General features: G+C 43.9%; 1 protein-coding gene across 6 annotated transcripts in view; it reads right to left on the reverse strand.

The window, feature by feature from the left end:
- The window catches only part of UIMC1 (ubiquitin interaction motif containing 1), a 458,461-nt gene that overhangs the window by 254,526 nt on the left and 181,919 nt on the right, over window positions 1-22,016 (reverse strand). For 4 of the 6 annotated variants that reach the window (XR_014966701.1, XR_014966703.1, XM_085618307.1 and 1 more), the window contains exons 3-4: window positions 16,788-16,875; window positions 11,728-11,852 (exon numbers count right to left, since the gene is read on the reverse strand). Coding sequence is in view for 3 of the 6 variants with exons in the window: in XM_085618307.1 (XP_085474433.1) it covers window positions 11,728-11,852; window positions 16,788-16,875 (213 nt within the window). In the remaining 3 variants the exon portion in view is untranslated. The remainder of the gene's footprint in view (window positions 1-11,727; window positions 11,853-16,787; window positions 16,876-22,016) is intronic. The other 2 variants (XR_014966702.1, XM_085618308.1) reach the window with 1 other exon arrangement.

A 22,016-nucleotide genomic window follows, 5' to 3' on the forward strand; every position in this document is an offset into this window, starting at 1 on the left:
GTAGAACCGAGTGCAAGGCCCACTGGAAGCAGCGGAGAAGGCATGATGACAGTCCCAATAAAGCCCCAAGAAGGCACAACGGTGCAGAAAGAACAAGAGGGCGGCACTGGCAAGCCCCGCCAGACACCAAGAACACCACAGAACAACACGCTCAAAGCAAAAGGCAAAGAAGAAGGTTGCTATATAACAGCCAACCCTGCCCCAAATAGGGCATGTCATATCCCAAGACATGGGAACCTCTTAGGAAGAAACTTCCGCAGCAGAGGACAACAAAAAAGACCTGCGGCAAAAAATCCCACAGGAGGCCTATCAAGCAGCCAGAAGGAAAAATGCAGAAGGCCCAATCTCAGGCCCAGCATGGTGCAAAAAACCCAAGGGAAAAACACACAGTCAAAAAGGGCTGGCCAGCAGCCAACAGAACCACAGCCTCAGCAAGGAGGACTCGAGTGGCCATGAAGCACACCGAACAGACAACCGGGGCGACCCGCCCCAACGGAAGAACAGCTCCAAGAACTAGATCAACACGCAGGTCATTGAGGAGGAGAAGGACGAAGCCCCGCCAAGATCCTCTGGATGGCTGAGTCCGCAGGGGCATGAAACAAAAGAGCACCATCGAAGGGAAAGTCCACCAGCCGTTCTCGAACATTCTCCGGGAACACACTGTCCCGGAGCCAGGCATGGCGACTAAGGGCAACCGAAGAAGCCATGGCACGACCCAGCACCTCCGAGATGTCCAGAGCGGAGCGAAGGATGAACGCCGCCAGCTCCCGACCATCCAAGACATAGTGTCTCAAATCCACACAGGCACCCTCCTGAGAAGCGGCAGACACAAGGGACTCCGCCGAGTCCCACAAGCAAGAAGTGGCCCTAGCCAAAACACACAGTGTGTTAAGGGCCCGCAGAGCCGCACTAGTTGAGTCCAGCCACCGGGCCTCCTGTGAAGGGGGAGACAACAGCAGCGGCAAAGCAAGAAAGCCAGACTGCAAAAGGGGGCCTCTAGTCGAAGGGTTAAGAGAAAGGCACACCAGAACACGCGGTGCCGGATGGTGGCGGTACAGAAGGTGCTGGGGCACCGGGTCCCCCGTGGCGGGATGGCCCCAAGTGAGAAGTGAACCCTCGAAGGGAAGCAACAGTTCCCTACCACCAGAGCCCTGATGAAGAACCTCCAGAAGATGATCTGCGGGGAAATGGGTAGCTGAATCACCCATGCGCAAAACTCCCACAGCCGTGGAAACAGCGCGGGCGAAAACCACATCCACCTCCGTAGGGCCCCGCGGAGGGGAAAGCAGCTCCTCGTTAGGCAACGGCTGCAAGCTAAGGCAGCCATCCCCCAAGCCAACCAGAGGAAGGAAAGAAGGAAGAGGGACCGAGAAGTGGGGAACCTGCGGCTCCTCCGGCGAAGACCGCGTTCGTGGGAGACGGCGAGGAGCTGCCTTTAGACGACGTAGGGGAAAAAAACACGACACGGCGTCCCGTCTCCGCCGAGGATGACACCAGCAACCGCCGAACCTCTGGAGAAGAGGAGGCATCCGAAGACGAGTCAATGACCAGACGTCGGCCCGGCGCCGTAGAGTCCGCAACCTGAGGCAGGACACCGTCGTCGACCGGTGACGGAGGAGGCACCAGAGCGACCTCCAACACAGCACACGGCGCAGTAGACCGGAGCTTGGCCGGAGCCGGGGTGGCGAAGGGGCACCGGAAACGGCGCCAACCCGACCTTCGACGAGGCAGGCGCCTGCGTGGAGGGAAGAGTAGGGCCCGGGGAAGGACGAGGAGTCCCCCGCCAGCTGCGACTCGTGACAGGGCGAGATGGGCCCTCCGCAGACGCCTGTGGTGCCGCCGGCGCCGTAGCGGCGTCACCTCAGTCTCGGACAAGGCCGCCGCCTACCACGAGGACCGAGAGGGGCTCAGGGGTGCGACCCGAGCCCTGGCGATCTCCCGCGACACCAAAGGAGAGTTTGCGGCGAAGCAGCGGCGCGGTGGGCCGAAGGACCCCCGAAGGGCCGCACCCCAACGGCACCACATTCTCCGAGCCTAGATCCGAACCAGTCGGCGCAGGGGCCAGAGCTGCAGGCGACGCCGCGGAGGACCCCGCACACTGCAAGGGATCCGCTGACGTCCAGGGAGGGGAAGGAGGAGGAGAATCCAGGGAGGCCTGCAAACCCTCCGCATATGTCTCCATCTGGGCTCTGGTCGCCCCCATGCCGGGAAACGGCGGATAAGGGGACGACAAGCGGGGCCGCACCACCCACGGAGACAGGCCCGAACCCGACCGTCGGGGACAAACTGCGACACTTAACAATAGGTGAGCGGCGCTCTTGCGACCTGGGAGAAGATCAAATTCGGCGAGGGAAGCCACGGGTCCGAGAACCCTCCGCAGGGGCCGGGCAAGGTGTCGACGCCGACATGGCCACACAAGCCGAAAGAAGTTTCATCCGGTGCACCCGCTGGGCCTTCGACTTCATCTGCTGTCACGCCTCACAATCAGTGGAGTCGTGGTGCTCCCCAAAACACCACATACAGATGGGGTGAGGATCCGTCACCGACATGAGGCGGCCACACGACGAGCAAGTTTTAAAGCCAGAAGGCATTCGCTCACTGTTCCCACACACGCAGCAAAAGCGTAAGGGAAAGGCCTAAACGGACCCAGAGCACAAACCGGATCCGCGTGGCACGCGGAAAAGGAAAAAACTGACGTAGGCGCGCCGGGATGAGACTTATGGGACCTCGCTGAAGTCACGTACGCGGATGACGCCTGGGAGGAGTCGCGTGATGCCGTCCCACCGGTGCGCAGGGATGCTGGGCAAGAAAGTTTTCCGGATCCAGTCTCACGCCTGGGGATAATTCTACGTGAAGGAATCTGCGGCTAGTAGCCTCTATCAGATATAAAGTGCCTAGAGCCGACATGCACTGTCTATAACATTGTATTACTATTATATGGTACCGGGGACCCTCATCTCAACAACCAGGAATGATTTAAGCATGCAAGTCTATGAAAGTTCCAATACTGGAGTAAAAGTGTGTCTCTGAGGTATCCTGAACAAAGATTTCTTCAGTATAGTCTTTCTGTGACCAGAGAAGGCTAAAATAGTGTCTCTTACAGAAGTGTACGAGAGCCCTTTCTTGGTAAGGCAGGGCAGGTAAGATGTGCTGCACCAAACAGTATAATGGTGATGTACTGTTTATAAAGAAAGTTAATACAAATTATTTCCATTTCCAGTAATATTTTGCAATTTTAAGCAAACACAGTTTGAGGCAGGTGGATGAGAAGCTCTGTGCCGCTATCAGGGGGTGCTCTCTCCAACACCAACTATGCACCAGTGTAACATTTTATGCAATACAATCAACCAATTAGGGAGTCACCTCCTAATAGTCAACTGTGAACAAAGTGCCGACTACCAAAAATTAACTTCATAGTCCTTGACTTTTATGCTCATGTCTAGTACATGTAGCTTGAGTCATATAACAAATAAGATACAGATCTTGAGACAACAACTGCTTCACCAGCAACTGTTTCCTCATGGCTTACATTTCAAATAATACTTTAACAACCTCCGGTCTTAAGTACCACCATTCCCAATCTGACCCATTCATTCCGATTTACTGATCGCCAAAAAGAGCAAAAATTGATTAGATGCTCATAAATATAATGCACGGTTTCCAAAGGAGTAATTAGCTCACATAGGTTTTAGGATCAACTTCAATCATGTATGAATGTAACAGCATCACAGCAGCTCAAGCCTGCTCATCACGGGTGGTGGAGGAGCATATTCATAGTATGAGACTACTTAAATGTCACCAGTCACCCCTTTGTCAAAACACAGATAAAGGTGCAGCAACTAAGTGTGTTTCTAGAATCCTCCTGTACGTGTTATCACATCTATCCATAATATCACAAAAAATACACAGTAGCATGCTTTATCATGATATTCTTCCATCAGTCAGGGAGCATCATGTAATGTGGTAATTCACCGTTTACTACTGTGGGAGGTGGTCATAGATGTTGACCTTTCTGGAATCATTTTCCATACAGTCTTTACATACGTACGTATTTCCATCCAGAGGTGGATTCTTAGTAGTCTGACCATCCCTACTTGTATTCATGCTACCAAGAGACCTGTGATCAACTTTGTGAAATGCTGGGCATGTGAACACTTTATTCGTGCCCTCTGCCATAAAATTAAAAGTGCGGCAGATCCGCTAAAGGACCATTCATGTCTAGGTGTCAACAGGCTTCGTAGATCACAAAATGACAACACAGGGTCCAGCACTTTCACCAGGACATACCAATACGAAAAAGCAAGTGTCTCTTCCTTTCTACAGATCAGGGAAGTAGTACGAAAAAAAGGATACAGGAGATGCTTATCTAGTCACATAGTATTTGCAGTTGTTTTAGCATGCTTTGTGATGAGTGCCCAATGTCACATCTTCTGGAGCTCTCTCTAATCCGGTAGGGGGTTGTGTATATAGTTGCCATCGTTTTGTTCTGTGCACCTGTTTCAAAGAACCTGATTTTTAGGCCATCTGCCTGGAGTTTCAGTATACTGATAAGCAATTTAGTTTCTATGATTTTCCACTGAGCAATGCCAGTACATTTGTGTCCTCCTGAAAAAACTATGTCATGGTTAGTTAGGACAGTTCATACCAACCATATCGGAACTGCCCCACCATAATTCCAGTGAGGAATGGTAGTAGGGACTCGCCCTCCCTATATCAGTGAAAAAGGTCCAGGGCTTTCCATCACATCATGTGGAAGGGTCGAACTGGGAGGGCCTCCATTTAATTGCATAAACAGTGGTTTCCATTTGACATCAAACGGTAGGTGGGTCCCTTGCCTATTACTTGTAAAACGCTCCATAGCAAGTGTAGACCATGTACTATTCATCTTTGGTCATTTGAGTTAGATTGAGGGGTTTGAGGCCTAGGGGCATCACATCTGGAGTACTGGGGATAGGGAAGTTTAAGATTTTTTGGGGCTGTTTAGACAATTCCTCCCAAAAGGGTTGGTTCACCGGGCAGTCCTACCATATGTAGAACACCTCTCCCAGTGTCTCACACCCCCTCCAGCACCTAGGAGAAGCATCATAGTACAGGCAGTGTAGTTTGTGGGGAGTAGAATGCCACCCACACCAGAATTTAAAGTGTATTTGTCACCCCAAAGTTGAAGGAGAGGAGGAATATACGTCCCTATTCAGTTTATACTACCGTTTAGGTACCACTTGCATCACTAGAGCACGTTTCTATCCCCTACTCTGTGGGGTCTTGTAAGCTAATGGAAATCAATGCATGATGTTTCAACGCATACATTCACAATGCATGGCTTTACAAAGCGGTCGTTACAATGACCGCGTTGTTACCACACGTGCAATTACATCGCAAGTCGTATCAACGACTTGCTGTAGGGGGCACGCTGGTCTTCGGAATAGTATTAATTACTATTCCTACTCCAGTTTGTGCAACAGCAGGGAAGGTGTTGGATTTAAAATCCAACACATTCCCTGGTGTTGCACGCCCCCTACAGCAAGTCGTTGATACGACTTGCGATGTAATGCCACGCGTGGTAGCAACGTAGTCATTGTAACGACCGTGTTGTAAAGCCACACGTTGTGGAAACAGTGTTGTAAACCCTTGTTCCCAATAGAAATGTATACAATGCTGAGATTGTTCCCCAAGTGCCAGAAACTGATATTCAAAGGTAGTCTGGGCCTGGTGGCTTCAGCTAGGATGGGGGTTGAGTTACCCAGTGTCAAATCTGGGAGTAGTGTATCCTTTCGGATTCAGTTATGCTGTAGAAGGCTTTACGTTGCAGGAAATGTTCTGGAGTCATGGCATCATACATGTCAGAAATCATTCTGCAGCCCAAAAGAGTGGCCTTGAGCGCCGGTGTAAATGCCAGATTATAACAGATAGGAGTGTAAGGGGGGCAGGTATGACACCAGGCCCTGTGATACTACATATCTGTTCCACATCTTGTGGGTCGTGGTTCTGATGAAGTGTTAGGGCATCTATGGCATTTCTCCAACCACACCAAGTCCCATAATGGCCTGCAAAGTATGCTGTGGTCCATTTGCCGTCAATTTTTCTCTAACACCATCTTAGACCAGTCTACTACCACTCACAGTTGCACCGACACGTAATAGTGAGGAATGCTAGAAACTGCCAGACCAGCTGCTTCCCGTAATTGGATCATTCATCTCTGTGGAAGCCTCAGGGCCTTTCCTTTCCATTTAAAGGCCAGTTGTTTCCACTGAATAGGTGGTAGGTAGGGGGGATCTGGTCAGGGAGGGCCTGAAACATGTAAAGTAGGCAAGGGCGGATGTTCATTTTTATTGCATTAATTCTACCAAACCAGGAGAGCATTAGGTTTCCCCATAAATAGAAGTCTTCCGTGATGGCAGTAACCAACGGGGGCTCGTTGGCATTAAAGAGTTCCCTAATAGTCCGCTTGAGTCGGACCCCCAAATATTTAATTGAGGATGTGTCCTATTGAAAAGGAAACCATTTTGAAAGTCTAGCCACCTCTCCTATAGTCACTGTCAAGTTAAGAATTTCAGATTTGTCGTAGTTAATCTTATAGCCAGATGCCCTCTCGTTGGCCTGGAATAGCTCTACTACTGCTGGGTTTGAAGTGCTTGGGGATCCCAGCGTCAAAAGCACCTTGCCATCCTAAAAGGAGATTTTGAATTCTTTGGGCCCAAATTTAATTCCAGTCACTGCAGCGGATTGTTGGATCTGGCAAGCTAAAGTTTTCTATGAATACAGCAAATAGTGGCGGCAATAGGGGGCATCCCTGTCTGGCGCCTCAAAAGAGTCAAAAAGGCCTCAAGAGGTGGTCATTCAGGGCAACGCTGGCCAATGGGTGGGATAAGTTTGAGAAGATAATTTTCAGGAACTTCGGTAGGAGGCCATTTTCTGGAGAGTGAGGAGTAAGAAGGTCCAATTGACCCTATTGAAGGTCTTCTCCACATCTAGAGATAGCAGTACTGCAGGAATAATGTTGAAGGATGCCTTCTCTATCAATTGGATGGTCGCTCATACATTGTCATGGGCCTGGCGTCCCTGAAGGAACCCTCTCTGGTCTGGGTGTACCACAGTATGGAGCACTTCATTGAGGTGGGTGGCCAAAATCTTCACGTGGAGCTTAGCATCAATGTTCAAGAGAACTATAGATCAAAAGGATGCACAATGCTTAATGTACTTATTGGATTTTGGATGACCATTACTACCGTCACACCCACTGTTGAAGCTACTATGCCCTTAGCAGCACAATAATCAAACAGGGTGGACAGTTTCAGAACTAGAGGGGTGGCAGTCTGCTGGGTGGTCGGTAACGGGGCCTGACGGCAGGCCAGAATCTCTGGCCAACCCCGCTTTGCACAGCCAAAGGCCAAGCACAGCTTGGAGTTGGTTACCTGTAGCCAACCTCATGCCACGCACAACAAAAGGCCATGCGTTCCGTGGGTTTGGCTGCCTGTGGGGGTGTTGGTTGCCTCATGGTGGGTTTGTCACAGGGCCTGTGACCAACCCCCTGATGTGCACAGCCGAAGGCCATGAACAGCGCGGAGTTGGCTGCCTGCAGGCAGTTGGGCGGAGAGGCCTGGCGTTATCCGCCCGCCGCGCACGGCCTCTGGCGGTTGTCTTTACATACAGTAATAAAATATTAGTTTATGTTATAGTTACCTTAAGGCATGAGTTATAGCTAGTTGAGATAACTAGAAATATAATAGGTGAATGTCTGTGGTTTTTAGAGTCTAAAACGTTATGTTATTACTGAATATTTCACTTAACTATAACGATGCATTAACTTTTGTTTTTTCTATATCAGCACTGCTGGTTTTAAAATCGATTTATAGACTGTTTTCATTATATCATAGGTTGCTACCTGTTCTTTGTCCTGAAGAAGGCCTACTCTAATTTATGTTGTGGTTCGAAATTCTAACAGCTTAATTTCTCATGGTCACACATGAACTACAGACAACATATCCATGAACTGATATAACATCAGTGATGTAAATGGACTGCCAATGTAACCAGTATTCATACTTTTCTATGCACTTATCAGTATCTCACTTAACATCTGTACTAAGTCTTTACTTGGAACCCCTATTTACTACTTCACTTGTTGGTTTAGGATTATCCTCTTGCCAAACAAATCTGACGTTTTTAAACCATATTTTGCTCATTCATTTTGACGAAGGACTTCCTCAGCACTTATATGGGTCCTCTAATAATCAGTGTGTTTGAATGAGTCCGAGGTAACATTATACATTTTGATGGTATAGCAAGACTATGGCAGTGAGTTATTTATTTCAGAGACTTATAATGTGAGACAGGTCACCGAAGCCACTAAAAAGTGCAGGTAAAGAAAGTAAATACACAATAGTGAATGTCCAAAGAACATAAAGAATTAAAAGCATGACAATTCTAATCTTAGTTTATAACCTGTTTGAAAAGTCTGTTTTTTAGGAGTTTTTCAAAGCAGAAGGTGGCGGCATTCAATGTAAGCTGAGAGCGAAGGCTTGTCCACAGTTTCAGCCCCTGGAACTAATAGATCTTTCACCATACTTCAGTCTCTTAATAGGACGCTGTTGGATCAAAAGGTTGGAGGACAATAACTGCCTCCTGGATGGAGTACAGTGACGTGCCAGCATCTAAAGGTGGCCAGGACCCTTGCATATTGCACAATGGTTTAAACTTGATACTGCACTGAACCAGGAAGCAATGGAGAGATTTTAAGGTTCATTTAATGCGATACCGATTTCTGTAAATACGCATTCTGTCTCCCATGTTTTGCACTTCTTGCAATCTGAAGATTAATTTCTGTTGGAAGGGCAATTTGAGTTACGTTCCGGTAGCCCGATTGAGATAAGACAAAAGCACACATAAGCACTATAGGGTGGCTGGTTTGAAGGAGCAGGAAAACTTTCCACAGAAAGGCTAGGCGAGATGGAAATTAGTTCTCATAGCTACTATGTTGCTTTTCCAGGTAAAATTGAGGACAGAGTAAAAAATTATCCTCAGTTTCTGATTTGTTGGGATGAAGCAGGAGAGGCCAACTTGGAAATCCAGTGGAACAAAGAGGAGTCTGATCCACCCACTTGTGTGGTTAGGAGGTACATCTGATCTTTTAAAACAAAGGTAGTCTGTTTGCCAGTGGTCGTAGACGATATCTTTTGATGCCAGTTTGCTTGGACGGTTGTCCATGTAACTTTGTATGTTTATTTGCAAAAATAAAAATTTGTTTATCAAAAAAAAAAAAACAAAGGTAGTTTTCCTTTATCCAAGAGCAGACAAGGTTAAGGCATTCAATTATGCTCATATGCTGCACTGCTCTGTAGTGACACCAGACATGAACAACACCTGGTATGTGGAAGATGTACATATGGTATGTGGAGGGGAAGCAAATCAACTCCTTTTTCTATAGCTCTTTTAGCAGAATAAGATGGAGGATCTTCTATTGGACACTTTGGGCCTGAATCTGAATCCTTAAAATTTCATCTAATCATTTAACTGGCCTCACCAAAAACAGAGTTACAAGCGTACTTAACAAAGGTGCTAGAATGCCTCGAGTGGTTTGATTCAATGGCTTCAAATCGCAGTGAAGCATGCTACATTGTCTGAGTATTAACATGTCTGTTTGATGGGAAACTTGGCAAAAGGCTACCAGATTAAAGAAACCCCTGAAGGCATAGATTTGGGAAATGTCGGATCGATTGTAGAGCGTCTTCACAAGCAAAAGATTGAGAAGTGCTACCCATAGAACTTTCTTACCTTGATAAATATTTGTGGAAAATAGCGTTGCTCCTGACAAGGATGTTTACGATGATGTTTCTCACTTGGAAGTCTCTATCTCTCTAGTCCTCTTACAAGTGTATCCTAGCACCCTTTCAGTTATAGATGGTTTTGGGGAGAATTTTTTAGGATGTAGAACCTGTTCCTTGAAAGTTGCAAGGTAAGGCAGTGGTACAGGTTGTGGTCCTTAGAAAGAATTGGAAGAGGAAGGAACCCCTTCTGTAGTGCCTGGATTAATACGTGGAGGTTCAGGCGTAACAATCTCCATCAGATGTTGGAATCCTTTGAGTTTTGTTAGGGGTCGATTGATGACAAGGAAGCCCTGACCATATCCCAAGATTTGCACAAAGCCTTTGGAAATGTACTTCTGATGTTAGAAGGAAAATCTTGAATGACGGAAAAAAGGATTGAAGCACAAAGGTTCTTGACGTCAATGGATGCCTCCACAATGACCAAGAATACACAAAAAGTCTGGTTACTGACGCAAACAGTGCAACGACTTGTATCTCAAAATCGAGTGCCCGAATGTCCATCAAGTCAAAACCGACCATGAGTGGATGCAATTACCAGAAACTGTTGACTTGTCTCCTACGCTGACAGAAGCAGTCTACTAAGAGGCTGGGCGGGAGCAAAAAGGACCCCCTTCAACACTTGATGAGCTGAAGCAAAATATAGGAGTTCACTACGTTTATCAATCTCTCATTTCTTTGCTCTGAGGCAAACCTGCTCCCTCTCCCTCACCTGCTGCAGAAAACTTCCCGAAAAAAGCTGAAGTTCATAAAGGAGCCATCCGGTGAATGATGTCCCTGAGGATCTCAAAATCCTAGTTCACATTATCAAACAAAATAACATTCTTGACCAATATCACCAATTATTAAAAATACAGGACTGGGCAGAATTAACACTTTTTTTTTTCTTTACACTAGATAGTCTATTAAATTGTATGAGAGCCAGAAAGACAAAACACAGAGATAACCTGATTATCTGTTGTGGTCATCTTGATATCCCAGCTGGGCATTTATGTAAAAAGGACAGGGAAGTTGAGAAACTATGAAGGTGAAAAGAATCTCACAGTAGAGATACAAACACTTGCAAAAACATTAATGAATAAAAGTATTTGAATGTGTATGAACACTAATAGGTATCTTGGTGCTAAAACTGAGTTAGTGTCTACAGAACAGAGAAAAACGTTTGGAAAATCTAGCAGTCAATCAAAGAAGGTGAATGCAAGGAAAACAGAGTCAAATATAGCCTTAATGATTACTGCAAGCATTTGACATAATGGGATAGTGCAGCTTCGAAGGGGCGGGGGGCATTTTAGACTCTTTTGTGGTATAAGAGCACCATTTCCTTCTTTGTTTTAAAAATAAATCATAGTGATGCACTGTTTTCAATCAAGCAAACTCTGCTATGCTCGATATATCTAATAGATGTATTTAGAAAATAAACAATGACACAAAATGATGCACTTCAGCAGGCAAGTTTTCCAGGTCTATTTCTTTTCAATTTGAACACAATTATTTTAAAAGTGTGTGTGTTCTGAAATCTCACGTGTGCAGATGTATTTTACCTTTTATGAATGCAGAGAGAATCTTATGCTAGAGATACAATGCAACCTTCGGTTGGCCTACTCAGCAGGTCATCCTAAACTTTATGCAAGAGAGGACTGAATAATCTTTGGTGCAATAATGTGCGTTAGAACCCTGTCCCCACAGCTGTCCCTTAATCCAATTCCAAATGTGAGAATCTCCAAAGGCAGTCGCGTATGTCCTTCACCATCATTAGCACCCCAATTACGCCTCTATCAAAGCATAAAGGAGGCACCGTCCTGCCCCATCTATCTCCTACAACTGATGGGAAGTGCTCTGACTTGTACGTCATACTCAAGTTTGTACAGCATTCTTAACTGCACACCACATTCATTCCTGTAGTTACATTGAGGCTTTCGGTGATGGCCTTCTTCAGCAGTTGATCCTCCTCCTCCCGCTGGTAGGTGGCCTGGCTTGCTTCCTGCTTACTCATCCTCACTGCAAGCTCTAACTGCTCCTCTTCAGTCATCTCTGATGGAAGAAAAATATCCAGAATAAACATTATGAAAATCAAAGAAAACCCTAGTATCGGACTGGTATGGGTCACCTTCCAATGGACCTCCACTATCCTAAAGCAGGAGGTGGTTGGATGCAGAGTACAGTCCCGACCAACAAACTGAAGCTATACCCTGCACTTTATTTTTTTCCCAAAGGAAAGTGATGAGATCCTCTTTCTTTCCCTAGTTTATGGAGGTTTGTAACTAATTCCGAGCCACGACATAGGTGTTTAAATATCAGATTAAGTCCTCCAAGAGGGGAGTTCATTAAAGGTCGTCAAAGCACAGATGGCCGCAGCATTTTTAAGGTGTTTGTTTCTCTTCTAACGTGCTCTTAATAGAGGCTTTTAGCAAACATACAGTGACCATGTTTTCAGAATTCAATATTAAACTGAAGAACCGCTTTGGAGTTTGATTTTAAATTTACACTGCAACTTTCACGTGCCAGTAATTCCGTTATGTTGTTAGTTCATCCATTTCACAAGTAGTTACTTTTACATGCTTCCAGGACCACTGAGCTTCAGTCCCTACAAACACCAAGCTGTGTAGAGGTGCTTTTTTTTTTTTAGCTTGCACACCAAACACCCATGACATGCAGGGCCTAAAAATTACTAATGTTAATGGACCACCCTTTTAAAAGTGTCACAATCACAAACTAGATCTTCATACAATATTTTAAGTCAGTGCATATTATAATAATTATTTTTATAAGTTTAGTGTCAACTTCTTGGTGAACACATTTCATAACTATAATGTATGGGCATTTGGGCTTCAATCCATTATTTGCAGCTAGTTAACAATGAAATGAAGTATATATGTATACCTTAATGGCTCTATCTGGACAAAGTAGTAAAAATATTACGGTGACCTACCACAGTTACACTACTGACATAAGTTTTAGGTGGAAGCACAGGAGCAAACATTTGCAAATCTATTAGGCTACTTCATGGGTTTGGCCTATTGTTAGTGACATCCCAATATTTTTTTGAGGCGTACTAGCCTGATTCTAACATGTAAACAAAGTTCTGCCTCACCTGGAGCACTAGCAAACTCCTGTGGCCTCATTATGAAACTGCTGCCAACTGTTAGGATGAAAGGCCCACCCCAATATGGGAAAACTAACGGTTCCAGGCGAGAGCTCCAGCCGATGGCAAACATCTGCTAGCCTGAGTTCCCTTCTGAAAATATTGACAGATGGGTTAGTGTGCAGTCCTTGACTGCCGTGAGATCTTACCATGCAAAACAGGCCACATCCTCACAACTCTGATGAGCAAAATCAATCTTATAGCGCTACAACGACTTACACTGCACACACGTAGAACAGCTTCATGCTCTGGTCTCAATGTGAGGTCTACATTGGCTGCATTTTCTCGATGTGGTGCACTGTGGAGGTGCCCCTTAGAGACACAACCCATCCCAGGACAGGGTGCCACTATAGACTCCGTCCTATGGCTGGTACACTGCAGAGGCCACACACTGTGGGTGCTTACTACTTTGCAGAACTCCTGTGGCTTTTCAAGATGTAATGAGCGGGTGGCTGGGAAAACTGTCAATTTTGATCTTTTTCTCACCCACCTCAATGGGAGAGAGGTGTTTAAGCCCCCACCCACAGTAGTACCTCTATTTCTGTAATGACCATCCACAAATGTATTCTTGACATTGAAGTCTCCTTCTCACAGGCCGTGTAAGCTATCAGGAAAGCAGCCAAGCAGCAATGACATATCATGACCTTACCTTAGTCTTCACAGATCTGAAAATCAAAGCTTAAACTTTGTTTTGTTTAGCAAAAGATTGCACTGGTGGTTGTCTCTAAAAGAAATAAGACCCTAAGCTTAATGCTTCCTGTTTCTAAACCGGGAAATGCAATTTCTCACCAACAAGTATAGTTACACCATTTATTTAAGAATTAGCATCAGAACAGGACACAGTGGTATATTCTCATATGCACTACTCACACTTTAATATTAAACAATTATATCTTGTAAAGCATTTAGATGCACTTGGCAAACATTCGAGTCATCACTCCAAATGCTTCTGTGCCCAGTTCCTACGGTCAATTTTGGTTGTCTGCTTAGTGCTTCACATATAAATTTCAAGACATGCTTAAGTAGAATAAAGAATGAGCAATCCCAACATCTCAGATCTGTCACAATGGCGGCTTTATGTACAGCTGAGAGAATACAGGAGATGGGAGCCAGGGAACACAAACCCAAAACAACACCTTCCTTTTTCATTTAAAAGACTTTTACTATTCTTACTCAAACGAAAGTAAAAGAAAAGGCCTTGTTTATTAATATTGTTATTCTCAGAGACAAAAAGCCAAACTTCTCGCTTAAAGACCAATCAAAAATCTTGACACCTTTAAACATCAGCTATAGATGTAATGATTATTATTGTAGTTTTGTAAAGCGGACAGCTACCCGCAATGGGTGACGGGTGCTAGGCCTTCACATAGTACGCCATCAGAGATGTATGGAATTATTTATTGGAACAGCCAGGTTTTTTATTGTTTTAGAAATATGGCAAGCGACTGGCAGGATCTCAGTGACTGTGGCAAATGTGTTCCATAGTCCGGGTCCTAACTAGGAGAATGTCCGTTCTCCTTGGTGTGTTCTTTTTACTCGTGGAGCTGAGAAAAAGCTGGCGTTGCTGGATCGAAGGGAGCGATGTGGAATGTAGAGACACAACAGGTATCAGACATTTAGGGCCTTTATTTTGTGCATGTGGCAGAATATTTTGAAATGAGTCCTTTTTCTCCATCAACAGTCACTAGAGCTCATGCAAAAGCTTAGCTGTGGAGGTGAATTTTGGTGGCTTTAGAAGCATCCTTGCAGCAGAATTTTGAACTAGCTGCAGTCATCTGAGAGCACCCTTAGTAACACCCAGATAGAATATGTTGCCATAATCCAGTCGGGAAAGAATCAATGCTTGTGGCAGTGGTCTATGGGCTGGGAATGGTAGGCAGCAAGCAATCTTTCTCAGCCATCTAAGTATTCCAAAGCAGGAAGCCACTACCTTGGTGATATGGGTGTTCATTGAGTGCTTTCTGTCTAGCCAGAAACTCAAATTGTTAACAGCAGGCATTGGGGTGGGGCAAGGCCCGAGAGCCTTGGGCCATTGGTGAGGGCCCAGTCACTGGGTTGGTTGCCTAACTCAAAATTGTTGGTCTTTTCCATGTTTAATTTGGTGTGACAGATCATATTCCTAATCTCCCCTCCCTGTTTGATCATCACCAACACCTTACTCTCTCAGCTCTTGCCTTTGGTCCCTGCTTATTAAAACATGTTATCATTGTTCAACACCTAAAGCTGACACACCTTTTCCTCCCTTTTCTCAACTTCCCTCCTCCAAAATACAGCACCATCTTGTGTTCAATAGTCTCACACTCTATTTCATTCACAAATGACTTCATACTTTCCAATCAGACTTATGAGCACTTCATGCTATGGAAAATACCCTTTCACGCATCAAATGTGGTCAACAAATTACTCTCATGCATTGAATCATAGCGACTGCTTACCATATGAAACATCTATCCCAATTTTCCTCAACCTCTCGCCATCAGTCAAACCAACCACATCATCATTTACTACATTTGGCATCACTAAATCAGCTCTGGGCTGGTTGACTGGTTTTCATGTTACCTTTCGTACTGTCCCATCTGCATCTCCTAGAGTTCTGTTCACTCTGTTCCAACTTCCCATAAGTCCTTTCAGCACTTGCAATTGGGTTGACAGCTACCATTCACTGCACACGTTCATGATCACCTTTAAAACATCCCTCAATCATCTTGAACTTTAAAATGTCTGAACTCATCCTTCTTGCTTGCTTCCTTGCATTCACTCCACCCATCTCCCCAACACCCACCCTTAAACTGAATCTACACACGAATGAATAATTCATGATTTGTTTTACCTTTATCAGACTTTGTGTGTTACAATGTCAAAGTATAATGCCATCATTCTGACTTCAACTATGAGTATCCAACCTATCTATGGACTTATTTACATTTGGTTCTATACAGAACGTGTTTGTTGTAGAAATCCTCCTTCTTTTCAATAAGTGAAAACATATAAGCTCCACAATTTCATTGGACTTTTTACAACGTGAGGCAAAGGCAATAAATCCTACAATCTCACAGACTTAATACAGCCTTCCAAAGACCGCCAGTGAATGAGTGCAATTTCCTGCAATGGGCAGAACTATAATGCTACAGGATGCACTGCACTAGCACTTGGACAATAAGTGAGAGCTGCTCTTTCTATGAAATCAAACTACGATCCAAAAACAATCTGTGTACCCTTTGTAAACATTTACGGAGCGCCACTCCTTGAAAGAGTCCCACCATTACAGTACTTACTGCAGCAGAGAACATTTAGCCAGAGCAGCCAGTTCCATGAAACACAAATCTAACGCTACAGGTCCCAGGGACGCTCTGTGGAATACTAGACTAGTACAAGCTTTGCAGGATTGTTACTAAGTGAGACAAAACTACAATGCTACATGATCAATGCAGTGTTAACAGCATTCTTTCACTGCAGCTTTGCAATGGACAATCTTACATATTTATAAACTCATTGCAGTGATCAGAGGACACACTGCATGCACAACGCCCTCCAACAGCAAAAACCAAAGTTTTAAAAAGAAGGATTCACCAAGAGAAAATGTGATGGTTTAGGGCTACATAGCAGAGAAAACTTTGGTCCCACCATTATTTTAATTCCTAGTGCTTTAGACATCATATACAAACCTCAGACGAATGGGCATCAGTGTTCATAAAAATCTTATCATGCAGACATTCCACAGTCAGAACTCCGTTAATATCTAGACTGGTCAGAGCCTTCCCTTTAACAGGATCTCCGAAAACGAAACACTAAAACATGCGCCTATGAACTTGACCAGAACTTACGGGCAATTCTTCTCTTCTCCTCCAGTTTGCTGAGGACACTTTGTTTGGGTTTTCTCCTCTGCTCTTCCATTTTCTCCTTTGCTGTCTGCTAACAAAAGAAACACTGGTTCATGTGAAAGCAAAACTAACAATACAATCACCAGAAACATGAGCACAGACCAACTGGTACTATAGAACAGGATCTGCCAGTAGCCCTGGCTTTTACTATGATGAACTAGTGACACTAAGGTCACATTTCAAATCAACAGACAAAAAAAAATGTCAATGACTAACAAAAGGACGCCAGTAGGGGTCTAAATGATGCTAGGCTATAGGCTTTCTAAAAGTGCTGATGTGGGACTCTTCAGTTCATTATGCACGTGCTTATGTCCTAAAAACACACAAACCCGCCCAACCTGGTGTGGCACCTCAAGAGATCACTGTCATATTTGCGGATTATTGTCAGCTTTACCCTTCAAGTAAAAAGAGCAGCCTGTGGGAAACTACAATGCAGCTGGTGCACATCACTGTGAGTGCCAGGTCTTGGCACACATGATGCAAGGCGAAACTGACAGAAACCAACAACCTGCAAGCTGTCCTCGAAAAACTACCAAAAGGATTCAACTGGAGAGGAGAGAGCTGTGCTGCCTGCTGACAGGGGCCAAAATATCGGGTAGGCATAATTAACATGCTAAGAGCTTTCTGCAAGAGTGAATCAAATGAGTCCTGATGGGCAGAGAAAGAGACGCGCTCCAAGAATTTTCAATCGTTCATGTTTGAGAACATGGATCAGCGACAAGCAACATTTGGATGAAGCTCTGCAGTCAGCGAAACACACAATCCCTGGAAGGAGGATCACACTAGAGATATTTGGTTGGCAGCTCCTTTGAACCAGAGGCCACTAAACTCAATCTGGAAATCACTCAAGAGCCAAGCTTTAGGAGTAGAGTAAGGTCCAAAAGGTAACTTTCAATATGCTTGTTAGGAAACTACCTGCATTAACACACTCAATGCTCAGATCTGTCTGGCACCTGCAAGTTACAGGCTAACTTCTTAACAGGACACATTCATCCTTGGTCACCGAACTAGCACCACTGAGTTGAAGGTATTGTTGGTGAAGGCTACTGAAAAGGTTCCACTTAAAAAGAGGTGAGTGATGTAAAAACAGAATTAATAAAAAAAGATACCAAAAAAACTTTCACTTTTAAAGATTCACAAATTCCATTAAAATAATACGGTTAAAACAGTAGGTTCTCATAACAGCTGAACTGTTATTACAAAACAAGCACTGACAATGCCAATAGGTCACACTTATGAATGCATTGTCAAGCCAGAACTAAAAATGAATGTACATTACTAAAGGTTTCGCCTCCCATCTGTGCTGCTGCCAGAGACAAACGCCAAAAATTACCTGGTCATCCAAGACATTTTAATAGTATTACAATGGTATGTGGGAGCCTTGGAAAATTCAAGTAATGAGCAGATAGATAACCTAAAATATCACAGCTGTGAGGAAGTCAAGCAAAATCTCTTCCCAATCAAAACATGAGTTCCTGGCTCCCAACAAAAGGGCGGAACACAAGCCCTCTCCTGGCGATTCTCTCATAATTGCACGGCGACATCTGCGCTGTCAAGCCAGACCATAACAAACACTGTATTCCAAACAGAGCACAATCTAAAAGATTACCTAATGACAGCAAAGAAACAACCTAAAGGAGTCGCAAATCATGGTGCTTCATAACAAGTCTGGAACTTTGCTAGTTTAAACTGTAACTATTAGATTACTGGAAATCTAATTCATCATCTCCAAACGAGTAAACGGTTGGTAAAAAGAAACTACTACAACCATGACAGAACACTTATAACATGTCTAATAAAATGTCCATTTGGTCTCCTTTACGTTGGTTAAACAACAAGTGAAATTAAAGTATGAAGAGCACAATCATACATCTAATAATAAAACCGACCGACACCATGGCATTTATCAGTTTCAAATCCACAATCACATTCCAAAATTATACTGAGTAAGATACAGTAAATTGATTCTTGCATGCAAGAAGGTATTTTGGATTGATCGTTTACGTTCTGTTTAAAGGGGATGAATAAGGCAGAGAATGGAGATGGTGATCTTTGAACTACTAAGATTATTATTAACTAGTAGTGATCTGAATTCCAGATTAGGAGATTGCAACAAATAGAACAAGAGGAACATGATTACACAATGCATGGTGTGGGTGAAGTATCTGGTTATTAGGAACAAAATGGCTTTTCAGAGAGAAGGTCAATGGCTATACAAGGGTATTTGAAAAAGGCGTATAATCATGAACATCAATCACCTATCAACAACGGACAGCCTACGGAGTCTGGCAATGGACTAATAGCCATCCTCCCCTATGGGCGAGTACACAACATCAAGCCTGCAGATTATCCTGCTGTACTAGTGAAACAGCTCATATACGAGTACCACCTCTACTGGTCTCACTAATATTGTGATCACGTGGGAGCTGTGGAAGGGATGGGGAGGAGCTGATAGAGTGAACGAGAAAAGTTGAATAGGTAGGATGGCGCCGTTGTCCAATAATCTGTGCTGCTGATCTTTCCCCTAGAATTTAGTCAGCACACAGCCTTCACAGTTGATAACATTCACTTCATGAAACTGTTTGATGCTGAAGAGAAGTGTGATGCAGTTAAATCAAACACCAATCAGACAACCTAGTCATTTAAGCTCAGGTCTCAACATTAAATACAAATTTTAAAAAAACTGTGATTTTGATAAGATGATGACCTAAATATATTAAACCTCAATAGTGGTGAAATCACCTCCTGCAAAAATTATGGCATCATCTCTAGTTTTGCATTTAAAAAGAATAACCATTTGAAGTTAGCAAGCAAAAATGTCAAGGTGTGCTTTACTGCAATTCAACAGCAAAAATGGTTATCGTTTGTCAAAATACTGCATAGGTTTAAGAGCTAATTCTTTTAAAGAGCAGCGACACAAGAAGGGAGATGCAGGACTACTGACAAATTTGAAGTGAAACAGTGGAGATAGTACTTGGGGCTGGCTCTCAAGCTTTCTCATATGTACAAGTGTCACTGGCAATAGATGTGTGCTAACATGGCATATATTGAATAGGGTACACAAGCTTCCTTTCTGTACTAGTATTTACATAATAAACTGCAATAGAGAGGCAAGAGACATATTTAGAAGGCCATGGGTAAGTCAAATAACAGAATTGTGGCACACAAAACTAAACAATGAAGACATTACGTGCCTCTGGGATGTTAAAGCTGTATATTCAAAGTCATCTGTAATTTTGTATGCAAACCTAACCAAAAAGAAAATCTGCAACCCTATCTAAAGAGAATTTTGTCCCAGTGACAAACGTTATGATTGGGATGAGAAATATTTTGCTAAAGTCTTACCTGTACTCTCCCCTGTATGACAAGCTCGGGAAATAGATTTAGATCAGGTTTTAGAAGCCAGGAGCGTGATTGGGGTAGAAGATAAAAAGCTTAGCAGTATTCATCACAATAACTGCTTAGTTATTGTAAATGTTAGTCGTAAGGTGACTGGTGGCATGAGCACTTGTAGAACCTTTTAAGAACAGGGTGCTCTGAATAGAAATGATTCACTTTAAAATGAAAATAAAGCTTCCAAGTATGCAATGAGTTGAAAGAACTAAATAGTATTATAATCAAACTGCCATTATAAATGAAGTGAGGAGAGTCCACGCTGAATTAACTGAAAGACTGTACTTGTGGGACTGCCGTAACTAACCAGTCATCGACTTGTGAAGCATCGCACTAATGTAAGGAGCCGTATGTTGTACATGTAACCAATCCGGGGGCGGCGAATGCGCCGTGTATGTTAAAGGGCTCAACTTACATGCAATGAAAACACGATTTTATTGTCGATGCGTGGCAACATGCATGAACAACGTGAAAATATGCTTCTTTGTATGTACCTGTAAAATTCAATAAAACAGATTTGAGAAAAAAAAAAAAAAAAAAATGAAGTGAGGAGTTTGGTGGAATGGTTAATCTGCACAACTACTCATTTTAGGACAACATCCTCATAGCCAGACTCGCTATACTCCTACACTGCCATTTCCTCAGGAGGTTGCAGGCTTAGGGGTTGCTTTCAAAGAAGAAAGGGTTGCTATAAGCAAAATTATACCGGCATAGTCCTAACTGTAGAAGGGAATATCAAATCCCGAATATCAACAGGACAGAATGTTGTTACAACAATTTCAAAGGACAAAATATCTAAAGGTAAGTACCCAGTGGAAGAGAAGAATGTAATATTCCTAACTCCAAATCTACATGCCTTACAGACAGATCACCATGGTACATATGTGGAGTTAGGAACAGAAAATGTATAGAAACTTATCTTTCGAGATTGTGTTTGTCGATATTGTTGTAGCAATATTCTGTCACGTCTGTATTCGGAATTCGAAATTCCCAGCCTACATCCATAACCCCTTTCTAGGCACGGCCTCCAGCAGTGTGGGATTAATTTGAACACTTTTTGGTATGGCCTGATCATGGGTTTCTCCTCAGGCCCCGACATCCCTCCTTGGCTGGTAAAAGCTGTGATGAAATGCATTCCACACGAAGAAAAGAATAACTCTGTTGCTCCTAAAAGGTATCAGTGTCATGTACATACAGCACGAGAAATAAATGCACAACTGCAGTAACAGCAAATGAGAAAATTGCATAAAGATCAACTATCTGGTGCAAATCTGCCAGGGCACAGAGCTGACTAAAGGTGCCCCAACAAAGCACTGATTTCAAAACCTCAACCGAGCCGGTGTTAGACCCAGCGGCTTCGGGCCGGCTAAGATGCATCGAAGCCAGTCAGAATCTACCGTTCCAAATAGAATTAGTATGATACACTTGTCCAATAACCTGTGCTTACCCTCTGGTTGCTTGGCACCGAGCTGTCAGGCTTTTCCTCTGGGCTCGAGTGTAAAGTATTGACAGAGCATCCCCCTGCCTACGCTACAAAAAGACTTCCCACCGTTTGTATGAAAACACTTGTCTTTGTATTATATGCACACACTAATCAAAGCAAGATACACATTGTATATACACTCTACAGTAATATGCAATTGTCAAACTTCTCTATTGAAATTAAAAAAACACACACATTGTATGTACACTTTGAAGTTATATGCAATTGTCGGACTTTCCCATTAGCAGAAAGGTTAAGTGGTCACAGTTCTATGACTAGGCCTTGTGACCCAGCCC

This window comes from Triturus cristatus, chromosome 7 (assembly GCF_964204655.1).
Source record: "Triturus cristatus chromosome 7, aTriCri1.1, whole genome shotgun sequence".
Taxonomy (NCBI): Eukaryota; Metazoa; Chordata; class Amphibia; order Caudata; family Salamandridae; genus Triturus; species Triturus cristatus.